Genomic DNA, 13,143 nt, shown 5'->3' on the forward strand with positions numbered 1-13,143 from the left:
ATGGTCACAAGAGCATTGGTGTTCCAGTGGTCCAGGTCCTCCAGTGTCTCTCCCTGTGCTCCTTCCCAAAGGACATGACTACTGGAGTAGCACTTCTCCATTCACTCCATGCTGGGCTGCAGCCTTCTCCTGGCCTGCAGTGCCTCTACTGACTGTAGGGCATATATGCATGGTCCAAGCAGGGTACCTAGGGTATTTAAGGAACCTTTCTCTGTGGGAGGGTATCTGAGTAATAGGTACTGTAAATTGTTAGTTTTGTCGAAGATGTGCTATTGTCCGTTTTGATTTCCTGTGTCCGACCGCTTACTCTTTCCAGACTTGACCCTTTGATGCCTGACCTCTGTCTGACTCTCATATTGACTGTGCTGCCTGCTTCAGCCTTTAGCCTGTTTACCAGATTGAATAACTCTGCCTGCCCTGAACTTGGCTTGTGCATTGACCACAATTTTACTTGTCACCTTTGGTGCCATGACCAGTGTCTCTTGAACTGCATGGGCCAGCTGTTACATAACTGATACTGCTTCAAGAGGTAAAGGCCTGATAGTTCCCTTCCAGCAAAGACTAGATCCTGGTATATGGGTGAAAGGGGTGATAATGCCATTAGTTTCAAGCCAAATCTATTCTTTGACACAGTGGATCCACACCTGCTGTGTTAAAATTATTTTACAAATTTAAATTTACAAATAGACTTAGCATCATTATGCTATATTTAAAGGGGTTTTCCAGGAGATTAATCCTTTCCCCGACCACCACCATACATGTATAGTGGAAATAGGGTCTTTAACTATTGCGTATGTGCACAAGCGCAGCGGGCACCATAGCTGACAGGTTTCTGCTTTTTTTAGCAGTAAACATCCAGGACTAATATCTGTGATCGGTAATAACACCAATCGCAGACATTAAACCCTTCAGATGCAGTGTTAATTTGTGACAACGGCATCTGAGTCGGCTTTCTCTGGAAACACTGTGCTCATGGGGCCCTGCATGGAGATCGGAGAAGCTGTTCTCTGTGGTAGCCTCAAGCATTAGGAATTCTCGACAAAAAAAAAACATTAACGATTTGCCATTGTTTCATTGCTATACCTCCCAAAAAAACTAAAATATGATCAAAAAGTAACTACAGTCATTAAAGTCATACAGATTGCTCTTCAAAAAATGAGCCATCACACAGCTCCATAGATGTAAAAATCAAAAAGTTATGGGGGTCAGAATATGGCGATGAAAGGATAAAATACATTTTTTGCAAGTTTTATTTTTTTCAGTATTAAAACACAAGAAAAACTGTACAAATGTGGTATTCGTACTCATCCAAAGAATAAAGATAACAGGTAGATTTCTGGAGAGTGCCTTGATTCACTGAGTTATTCTGATTGCCTGATTGGATTCGGGAAGTATTTTTTTCCTTCTAAAATGGGGAGAATTGGCTTTTACCTCATCTTTTTTTTTTTTTTTGCCTTCCTCTGGATCAACTTGCAGGATAATAGGCTGAACTGTATAGACAGATGTCTTTTTTTCAGTCTTACAAACTATGTTATTATGTCAGTTTTATATCATAGGGAATTCTGTACTGTAAATAAAACCCATAAAACCATAGCAGAATTAGATTTTTTTCCAATTCCACCCCATTTGGAATTTTTTCTAGCTTCCCACTACATCATCATATGCAAGATTAAAACGTACAACTTGTCCCACAAAAAGTAATCATATGGCTATGTGAACGGAAAAATAAAAACTTATGGCTTGGGGGGAAGGTAGTGAAAAAAGCCCGGCACCCTTCACCATGAGACGTCCCCTTTGACACATTTTGAAGTGAGTGACAGGTGATATAAACCTGTTTTTTATGATTATAGAGCCACAGGCGTATTTGATAAAGTCACTTTAGGATTCACTGAATTACTAGGGACATCACCATATGTTTAGGTTATAGGCCTCATTTCTGATGACAGAATCCCTTTAATACAGAACTTACATTTATATTAAAGGAGTTAGTTTGGAGGAAAATATTCATAGCCTATCCTCAGAATAGGTCATCAATATCTGATTGGTCGAGTTCCAGCTTCTGGCACCACCAAATCGGCTGTTTCAAAAGGTTACAGTGCTCCGACTTTCTTATGAGACAAACAGAATCTAGTGGAGCTAAAGCTGGTTTTCGGTGTTAGCAGGGTTTGGGTGTTGGCTGCCCTGATTAAATTTTCATATATAATATAACAGCTTTACTTGCTTCCATCTGTGATATAATTTAAATGATTGTGCTATTGGAATGTGTTGTCTCATTTCCTTACGACATGCAGAAGCATACAGATACATTTCAATGGAAGTCAATTAAGAAAACAGGCGAAAGAGCTACATTATGTAGTAATTCTATGGCAAGTAATTATGATAAAAAGAATGATTTGCTGCATGTTTATCTTTAAAAAAATTACTAAGCAAAAACGATAAACACCTTGGAAGACCATGTTGTTGCAGACGTGTTAAAATCCAGGCAAAGTATGTGTATAAATTTAGGAAAGAAATTAGAAGTAAAAGCTCAGTTTTAGCCAGTATCACAAAAACTAAAAGCAACAACACCTCTGTAATACAGAATCTGATGGAGCATGCCACCATTTTAGTGATTTCACACACCCAGCATTTTTTGGGAAAATGTCACAGTTGTTTTATATTGCAGTTTTTTTTAGCCAAAACCAGATATGGATCCAAAAGAAAGTATAAAGGTGGCTGTACACCCTGTATAGCTGTTGACTGAATGATCATCCAGTTGACAGTTATCTCTCCTGACTCCCACATACATGTTCAGCAGACAGCTCTTTCTCAGCTCCTCAATACACATAACGCTTGATTCAACCATATGTGTATACAGTGCCTTGCAAAAGTATTCACCCCCTTGACTTTTTTCATATTTTGTTACATTACATCCTTAAGTTCAATGTTTTGTTAATCTGAATTTTATGTGATGGATCAGAACACAATAGTCTAAGTTGGTGAAGTGAAATGAGAACAATATATAAATAAAACTATTGTTCAGAAATAGAAAACAAAAAATTGGCATGTCCATATGTATTCACAAAGAGGTTGTTAGGAAGCCCATAAAAGGCTCTGGTGCAACCAATTACCTTCAGAAGTCACATAATTATTGAAATGATGGCCCCCTATGTGCAATCTAAGTGTCACATGATCTGTTATTAGACACCTTTTTTCAAAGGCCCCAGAGGCTGCAACATCTAAGCAAGAGGCACCACTTAACAAAACACTGCAATGAAGACCAAGGAACTCTCCAAACAAGTAAGGGACAATGTTGAGAAGTACAAGTCAGGGTTAGGTAATACAAAAATATCAAAATCTTTGATGATCCCCAGGAGCACCATCAAATCTATCATAACCAAATGGAAAGAACCTGGCACAACAGCAAACCTGCCAAAAGACGGACGCCCACCAAAACTCACACACCGGGCAAGGAGGGCATTAATCAGAGAGGCAGTACAGAGACCTAAGGTAACCCTGGAGGAGCTGCAGAGTTCCACAGCAGAGACTGGCGTATCTGTACATAGGATGACAATAAGCCGTATGCTCCATAGAGTTGGGCTTTATGGCAGAGTGGTCAGAAGAAAGCCATTACTTTTAGCACAAAAACAAAAAGGCACGTTGTGAGTTTGCAAAAAGGCATGTGGGAGACTCCCAAAATGTATGGAGGAAGGTGCTCTGGTCTGATGAGACTAAATTTTTAACTTTTTGGCCATCAAAGAAAACGTTATGTCTGGACTAAACCCAACACATCACATCACCCAAAGAACACCATCCCCACAGTGAAACATGGTGGTGGCAGCATCATGCTGTGGGGATGTGTTTCAGCAGCCAAGACTGGGAAAGTGGTCAGAGTTGAGGGAAAGATGGATGGTGCAAAATACATGGATATTCTTGAGCAAAACATGTACCACTCTGTGGGTAATTTGAGGATAGGATGGAGGTTCACCTTCCAGCAGGACAATGACCCCAAACACACTGCTAAAGCAACACTTGAGTGGTTTAAGGGGAAAAATATAAATGTGTTGGAATGGCCTAGTCAAAGCCCAGATCTCAATCCAATAGAAAATCTGTGGTCAGACTTAAAGATTGCTGTTCACAAGCACAAACCATCCAACTTGAAGGAGCTGGAGCAGTTTTGCAAGGAGGAATGGGCAGAAATCTCAGTGGTAAGATGTGGCAAGCTCACAGAGACTTATCCAAAGTGACTTGGAGCTGTGATTGCCCCAAAAGGTGGCTCTACAAAGTATTGACTTTAGAGGGGTGAATAGTTATGCACATTGACTTTTTCTATTATTTTGTCCTATTTGTTGTTTGCTTCGCAATAAAAAAAAAAAACATCTTCAAAGTTGTGGCATGTTCTGTAAATTACATGCTGCAAATCCTTAAACAATCTATGTTAATTCCAGATTGTGAGACACCAAAATACGAAAAAAGTCAAGGGAGGTGAATACTTTTGCATGGTTATCAACAATAAAGAGAGGAGAAAGTCTCTGCCAGACACCTTCAAAAAGAATGAAAGGATTGGGTGTAAAGATCCAGTTTGCCTAAACCTTCTCTTCGCTGACATCATCTGTCCTGGGAGAGTCGGTAGCTCCCCATACACATTAGACTTTCGGCTGAACCTGCTGTTCTCCTTAAGTCCTTCCTTAAATATCCAACAACTCCTTTTGAATCCACTTCCGACTTTGTCTCAAAAACTGTATGAAAAACTGCCACAAAAAATACAGCGTTTTCCAAAATGATTTGAGTGTGAAACCACCCAAACGGTAGTACAAAAGTTCATAATAAACATGTGAGAGGGATAACTACTGAGCACAACTCCTCTTTAGGCCTCATGCACATGATCATACCTGTTTTTTGTGGTCCATAAATTTTGAATCCGCAAAACACAGATACCAGCCATGTGCATCTCGCATTACAAAAGCCTATTCTTGTCCACAAAATGGACAAGAAAAGGACAAGCTCTATTTTTTTTTGCAGGGACATGGAAAGGACATACGGATGCGAAAAATACCTAGTGTGCTATCAACATCTTTTGCGGCCCGATTGAAATCAATGGGTCCACACTCGATCCACAAAAAATGTGGATCGGATGCAGACCGAAACTATAGTCGTGTGCATGAGGCCTTAATCATTCAGGATAACCTTTCAGCTTCTCAGACTACCTGATGCAAACTGCGCATTGCTAGTCCAAGACACTTCCAGTTTATCCAGCCCTGCTCTTGGAATGGCACTGTTCATATGAGTACTGCTGGCTAAACTGAGGGCAACAGGAAGTGTCCGAGGCTACCAAATGCACAGCATGCATCAGGTAGCCTCAGAAGCAGTGCGGCCATCTAGGATGACAGAACAGGAATAGGTGGATCTGCAATTCAGAAGAGTAAAAGAAGGTCATGAGCTAAGTGTTCATTACCCAGATAATATGATTTTTTTCTGGAATGGAGGGTCACTTTGTCTTACCTAGATAACTGTGTGCTGGAGTTTCCTCTACCACTTTAATTCTTCTGGCTCCTGCTGGTATCACCAGTGCCTCCACATAACCTGCATATTACAGGAAGACTTTGACAATTCTATATTCAGGATCAGTGGATAAATATATTCACTTAAAAATATTTTTTATGAAATGCAGAGTATTTTATACAGTTGCAAGAAAAAGTATGTGAACCCTTTGGAATGATATGGATTTCTGCACAAATTGGTCATAAAATGTGATCTGATCTTCATCTAAGTCACAACAATAGACAATCACAGTCTGCTTAAACTAATAACACACAAAAAATAAAATGTTACTATGTTTTAATGAACACACCATGTAAACATTCACAGTGCAGGTGGAAAAAGTATGTGAACCCTTGGATTTAATAACTGGTTAAACCTCATTTGGCAGCAATAACTTCAACCAAACGTTTCCTGTAGTTGCAGATCAGACGTGCACAACGGTCAGGAGTAATTATTGACCATTCCTCTTTACAGAACTGTTTCAGTTCAGCAATATTCTTGGGATGTCTGGTGTGAATCGCTTTCTTGAGGTCATGCCACAGCATCTCAATCGGGTTGAGGTCAGGACTCGGGCCACTCCAGAAGCCGTATTTTCTTCTATTTAGGCCATTCTGTTGTTGATTTACTTCTATGCTTTGGGTCGTTGTCCTGTTGCAGCACCCATCTTCTGATGAGCTTCAGCGGGTGGACAGATGGCCTTAAGTTCTCCTGCAAAATGTCTTGATAAACTTGGGAATAAATTTGTCCTTTGATGATAGCAATCCTTCCAGGCCCTGACGCAGCAAAGCAGCCCCAAACCATGATGCCTCTACCACCATATTTCACAGTTGGGATGAGGTTTTGATGTTGGTGTGCTGTGCCTCTTTTTCCCCACACATAGTGTTGTGTGTTTCTTCCAAACAACTCAACTTTGGTTTCATCTGTCCACAGAATATTTTGCCAGTACTGCTGTGGAACATCCAGATGCTCTTGTGCAAACTATAAACGTGCAGCAATGTTTTTTTTTGGACAGCAGTGGCTTCCTCTGTGGTATCCTCCCATGAAATCCATTCTTGTTTAGTGTTTTACGTATCGTAGATTCAATAACCGGGATATTAGAATATGCCAGAGACTTTTGTAAGTCTTTAGCTGACACTCTAGGATTCTTCTTCACCTCATTGAGCAGTCTGCACTGTGCTCTTGCAGTCATCTTTACAGGACGGCCACTCCTAGGGAGAGTAGCAGCAGTGCTGAACTTTTTCCATTTATAGACAATTTGTCTTACCATGGACTGATGAACAGCAAGGCTTTTGGAGATACTTTTATAACCCTTTCCAGCTTTATGCAAGTCAACAATTCTTAATCGTAGGTCTTCTGAGAGCTCTTTTGTGCGAGGCATCATTCACATCAGGCAATGCTTTATGTGAAAAGCAAACCAAGAACTGGTGTGTGTGTTTTTTCATAGGGCAGGGCAGCTGTAACCAACACCTCCAATCTTATCTCATTGATTGGACTCCAGTTGGCTGACACCTCACTCCAATTAGCTCTTGGAGATGTCATTAGTCTAGGGGTTCACATACTTTTTACACCTGCACTGTGAATGTTTACATGGTTTGTTCAATAAAAACATGGTAAAATGTAATCCTTTGTGTGTTATTCGCTTAAGCAGACTGTGATTGTCTATTGCTGTGACTTAGATGAAGATCAGATCACATTTTATGACCAATTTGTGCAGAAATCCATATAATTCTAAAGGGTTCACATACTTTTTTATTGCAACTGTAACTATGTGGCCCATTTTTTAAGACCGATGTTTTAGACAACGGTCTTAACAAAGCCCATAGCTGGCAGTGGATCCGCCTAAGTAATGAAGAAGCGCAGGCCTCTCCATAACTACGGCGCATCGAGGGCCAGTTTGAAATGTAAGACAGCTCCCAAACTGTCTTACATTTAGAGCTTTTTCTGCGCCTAAAAGGCATCTCGTCCCCTTCCCAGCCCACACTTTTAGACCTGGCATGAGCTGGCCGCCATCTGCGCCTGAAATACTCCTAATTTTGGTGTATTTCAGTATAATAAATGGCCCCCTATATCCGTATATCTTTACTAAGGACACTGGGCACTTAAAGGGTAGAATGCCAATTGATTAGGTTTCACATTAGAAATCTTGAAGAGGCTGTTACATACTGGAAAGATTTAGGTAGACTAAGGCCTGTTCCACAGTGCCGGCAGGCATTATCAGCATAGAATGTGGCAAATCCGCAGGGCAAACTGCCTGCGGATTGGTATTTGTCCAGCCGTTTCTCTGCTTATTTGCCAGATTGAGGCCAGATCACTGCCAGACCACATTATTAATGGGGCCGGAAGGCATTCCGGCAGCGTTCGGCAATGTTGGATCCGGCAGGTTGTTCCCAGCCGGGAAGTGTGAAACAAGCCTAAATTACACAACAGAAAAAAAATTATGTTTCAATCTCAATGTATAAAAACAGTTCAGTAAAATAAACCTTAAAAGGTACCTCTAATGCCCATGTGAACAGAGTCTAATGCAGGAAACTTCATGAATAGGGAAATACTGTACACGCTTATTCGTTTTAGAAACGCTGTGTGGTTATAATTAGCATAATGCTATTATATATAATAGAAATATATAGTAAAATGATTACCTGCTCCTCGTGTGTGATTGAAGTCCCCTTTAATAACTCTACATGATTTGCCATTTCCATTGCAAACACCACAGTGATCTTCCCTAGACAAGGAACCCAAGACTCCATCACAGCCAACTTTCTTTTAGAAGAAGAACACAAGATATTACTAAATACAGTATATACATTAAATGATGAATACAAGCCTGAACATAAAACGTGCCACTTATACAGTATTTAAATATTTAAGTAGATGGGGCCATAACAGGCACTTTGGTGAAAATATTTTATAAGTATCTCTTTGATCTTTTCATTTTCTCTTTAAAAAAACTTCAACACAGCTTATGTTTCTACTCAGGTTACATTACTGTCCCTACTATACCTGTTCTTGGTATTCCCTCATACTAAGCAGTAGTGATGAGCAGGAGGTGCCATATTTGATTTCGCGTATATTCGATTGAATATTCGTCTCATATTCGTCAAAATCGAAAATTCGTCATTATGCTATTTATCGCAAATAATATGCGATTTAATTAATTGCGTATTGCGATTTTGTGTATTTTACGAATATTCGCCATATTTTCTTGTTTTAGAATAGGACGAGTATTCTAAAAAACAAAGTTATAGCAATATAGCGAATATTTGTAAAATACACATATAGACTGCAATTTCCCTAATGTAGTGCTATAATCTTTTTTTTTTTTTGTCTCTTTCTGAATCAGAAAGAGACAAAAAAATTAGACAAAAAAAAAAAAAAGATTGTAGCACTACATTTGTGAAATTTCAGTCTATATGTGTAATTTACGAATATTCGCTATGTTGCTAAATATTCGTCTTACAATATGACGAATATTCTAAAAAACTAATATATAGCACTATATCACATATATTCATTTTTTAGAATATTCATTCTTTTCCCCTCAATTAGTACAGTTATTGCCCTTCTGCATACTCCTCCCCGACAAGCGTCCCCGTCACCATGGGAACGCCTGGTGGTTAGAATATACCATCGGATCTGAGTTTTCACGATCTAACTCAGATCCGATGGTATATTCTAACCACCAGGCGTTCCCATGGTGATGTGGACGCTTAAAGTTAGAATATACCGCCAGGGCACTGTGATCCGCGCAATTAACACCTCATGTGCGGGTTAATTGCGTGTAGAGTTGAGCGAACACCTGGATGTTCGGGTTCGAGAAGTTCGGCCGAACATCCCGGAAATGTTCGGGTTCGGGATCCGAACCCGATCCGAACTTCGTCCCGAACCCGAACCCCATTGAAGTCAATGGGGACCCGAACTTTTCGGCACTAAAAAGGCTGTAAAACAGCCCAGGAAAGAGCTAGAGGGCTGCAAAAGGCAGCAACATGTAGGTAAATCCCCTGCAAACAAATGTGGATAGGGAAATGAATTAAAATAAAAATTAAATAAATAAAAATTAACCAAAATCAATTGGAGAGAGGTTCCATAGCAGAGAATCTGGCTTCCCGTCACCCACCACTGGAACAGTCCATTCTCAGATATTTAGGCCCCGGCACCCAGGCAGAGGAGAGAGGTCCCGTAACAGAGAATCTGTCTTCATGTCAGCAGAGAATTAGTCTGCATGTCATAGCAGAGAATGAGGCTTCACGTCAGCCACCACTGCAACAGTCCATTGGCATATATTTAGGCCTAGCACACAGGCAGAGCAGAGAGGTCCCGTAACAGACAATCTGGCTTCATGTCAGCAGAGAATCAGTCTGCATGTCATAGCAGAGAATGAGGCTTCACGTCACCCACCACTGCAACAGTCCATTGGCATATATTTAGGCCTAGCACACAGGCAGAGCAGAGAGGTCCCGTAACAGACAATCTGGCTTCATGTCAGCAGAGAATCAGTCTGCATGTCATAGCAGAGAATGAGGCTTCACGTCACCCACCACTGCAACAGTCCATTGGCATATATTTAGGCCTAGCACACAGGCAGAGCAGAGAGGTCCCGTAACAGACAATCTGGCTTCATGACAGCAGAGAATTAGTCTGCATGTCATAGCAGAGAATGAGGCTTCACGTCAGCCACCACTGCAACAGTCCATTGGCATATATTTAGGCCCAGCACCCAGGCAGAGGAGAGAGGTCCCGTAACAGACAATCTGGCTTCATGTCAGCAGAGAATTAGTCTGCATGTCATAGCAGAGAATCAGGCTTCACGTCAGCCACCACTGCAACAGTCCATTGTCATAAATTTAGGCCCAGCACCCAGGCAGAGGAGAGAGGTCCCGTAACAGACAATCTGGCTTCATGTCAGCAGAGAATTAGTCTGCATGTCATAGCAGAGAATGAGGCTTCACGTCAGCCACCACTGCAACAGTCCATTGGCATATATTTAGGCCTAGCACACAGGCAGAGCAGAGAGGTCCCGTAACAGACAATCTGGCTTCATGACAGCAGAGAATCAGTCTGCATGTCATAGCAGAGAATCAGGCTTCACGTCAGCCACCACTGCAACAGTCCATTGTCATAAATTTAGGCCCAGAACCCAGGCAGAGGAGAAAGGTCCCGTAACAGACAATCTGGCTTCATGTCAGCAGAGAATCAGTCTTCATATCATAGCAGAGAATCAGGCTTCACGTCACCCACCACTGCAACAGTCAATTTTCATAAATTTAGGCCCAGAACCCAGGCAGAGGAGAAAGGTCCCGTAACAGACAATCTGGCTTCATGTCAGCAGAGAATCAGTCTTCATATCATAGCAGAGAATCAGGCTTCACGTCACCCACCACTGCAACAGTCAATTGTCATAAATTTAGGCCCAGCACCCAGGCAGAGGAGAGAGCTCCCGTAACAGAGGATCTGGCTTCATGTCAGCAGAGAATCAGTCTGCATGTCATAGCAGAGAATGAGGCTTCACGTCACCCACCACTGCAACAGTCCATTGGCATATATTTAGGCCTAGCACACAGGCAGAGGAGAGGTTCATTCAACTTTGGGTAGCCTCGCAATATAATGGTAAAATGAAAATAAAAATAGGATTGAATGAGGAAGTGCCCTGGAGTCCAATAATATATGGTTATGGGGAGGTAGTTAATGTCTAATCTGGACAAGGGACGGACAGGTCCTGTGGGATCCATGCCTGGTTCATTTTTATGAACGTCAGCTTGTCCACATTGGCTGTAGACAGGCGGCTGCGTTTGTCTGTAATGACGCCCCCTGCCGTGCTGAATACACGTTCAGACAAAACGCTGGCTGCCGGGCAGGCCAGCACCTCCAAGGCATAAAAGGCTAGCTCTGGCCACGTGGACAATTTAGAGACCCAGAAGTTGAATGGGGCCGAACCATCAGTCAGTACGTGGAGGGGTGTGCACACGTACTGTTCCACCATGTTAGTGAAATGTTGCCTCCTGCTAACACGTTGCGTATCAGGTGGTGGTGCAGTTAGCTGTGGCGTGTTGACAAAAGTTTTCCACATCTCTGCCATGCTAACCCTGCCCTCAGAGGAGCTGGCCGTGACACAGCTGCCTTGGCGACCTCTTGCTCCTCCTCTGCCTTGGCCTTGGGCTTCCACTTGTTCCCCTGTGACATTTGGGAATGCTCTCAGTAGCGTGTCTACCAACGTGCGCTTGTACTCGCGCATCTTCCTATCACGCTCCAGTGCAGGAAGTAAGGTGGGCACATTGTCTTTGTAGCGTGGATCCAGCAGGGTGGCAACCCAGTAGTCCGCACAGGTTAAAATGTGGGCAACTCTGCTGTCGTTGCGCAGGCACTGCAGCATGTAGTCGCTCATGTGTGCCAGGCTGCCCAGGGATAAGGACAAGCTGTCCTCTGTGGGAGGCGTATCGTCATCGTCCTGCCTTTCCCCCCAGCCACGCACCAGTGATGGACCCGAGCTGCGTTGGGTGCCACCCCGCTGTGACCATGCTTCATCCTCATCCTCCTCCACCTCCTCCTCATCCTCGTCCTCCTCGTCCTCCAGTAGTGGGCCCTGGCTGGCCACATTTGTACCTGGCCTCTGCTGTTGCCAAAAACCTCCCTCTGAGTCACTTCGAAGAGACTGGCCTGAAAGTGCTAAAAATGACCCCTCTTCCTCCTCCTCCTCCTCCTCCTCCTGGGCCACCTCCTCTTCCATCATCGCCCTAAGTGTTTTCTCAAGGAGACATAGAAGTGGTATTGTAACGCTGATAACGGTGTCATCGCCACTGGCCATGTTGGTGGAGTACTCGAAACAGCGCAACAGGGCACACAGGTCTCGCATGGAGGCCCAGTCATTGGTGGTGAAGTGGTGCTGTTCTGTAGTGCGACTGACCCGTGCGTGCTGCAGCTGAAACTCCACTATGGCCTGCTGCTGCTCGCACAGTCTGTCCAGCATGTGCAAGGTGGAGTTCCACCTGGTGGGCACGTCGCATATGAGGCGGTGAGCGGGAAGGCCGAAGTTACGCTGTAGCGCAGACAGGCGAGCAGCAGCAGGATGTGAACGCCGGAAGCGCGAACAGACGGCCCGCACTTTATGCAGCAGCTCTGACATGTCGGGGTAGTTGTGAATGAACTTCTGCACCACCAAATTCAGCACATGCGCCAAGCAAGGGATGTGCGTCAAATTGGCTAGTCCCAGAGCTGCAACGAGATTTCGCCCATTATCACACACCACCAGGCCGGGCTTGAGGCTCACCGGCAGCAACCACTCGTCGGTCTGTTGTTCTATACCCCGCCACAACTCCTGTGCGGTGTGGGGCCTGTCCCCCAAACATATGAGTTTCAGAATGGCCTGCTGACGTTTACCCCGGGCTGTGCTGAAGTTGGTGGTGAAGGTGTGTGGCTGACTGGATGAGCAGGTGGAAGAAGAGGAGGAGGAAGCCGAGAAGGAGGAGGTGGCAACAGGAGGCAAAGAATGTTGCCCTGCGATCCTTGGCGGCGGAAGGACGTGCGCCAAACAGCTCTCCGCCTGGGGCCCAGCTGCCACTACATTTACCCAGTGTGCAGTTAGGGAGATATAGCGTCCCTGGCCGTGCTTACTGGTCCACGTATCTGTGG

The 13,143-nt window shown here is 43.5% G+C and overlaps 1 protein-coding gene across 1 annotated transcript in view; it reads right to left on the reverse strand.

Annotated features, from left to right (window-relative positions):
- The window catches only part of ADAMTS19 (ADAM metallopeptidase with thrombospondin type 1 motif 19), a 355,301-nt gene that overhangs the window by 49,913 nt on the left and 292,245 nt on the right, over positions 1–13,143 (reverse strand). The window contains exons 15-16 of the mRNA XM_044291002.1: positions 8,160–8,280; positions 5,482–5,562 (exon numbers count right to left, since the gene is read on the reverse strand). Coding sequence (XP_044146937.1) covers positions 5,482–5,562; positions 8,160–8,280 — 202 coding nt within the window. The remainder of the gene's footprint in view (positions 1–5,481; positions 5,563–8,159; positions 8,281–13,143) is intronic.

Source organism: Bufo gargarizans, chromosome 1, assembly GCF_014858855.1.
Source record: "Bufo gargarizans isolate SCDJY-AF-19 chromosome 1, ASM1485885v1, whole genome shotgun sequence".
Lineage (NCBI taxonomy): Eukaryota > Metazoa > Chordata > Amphibia > Anura > Bufonidae > Bufo > Bufo gargarizans.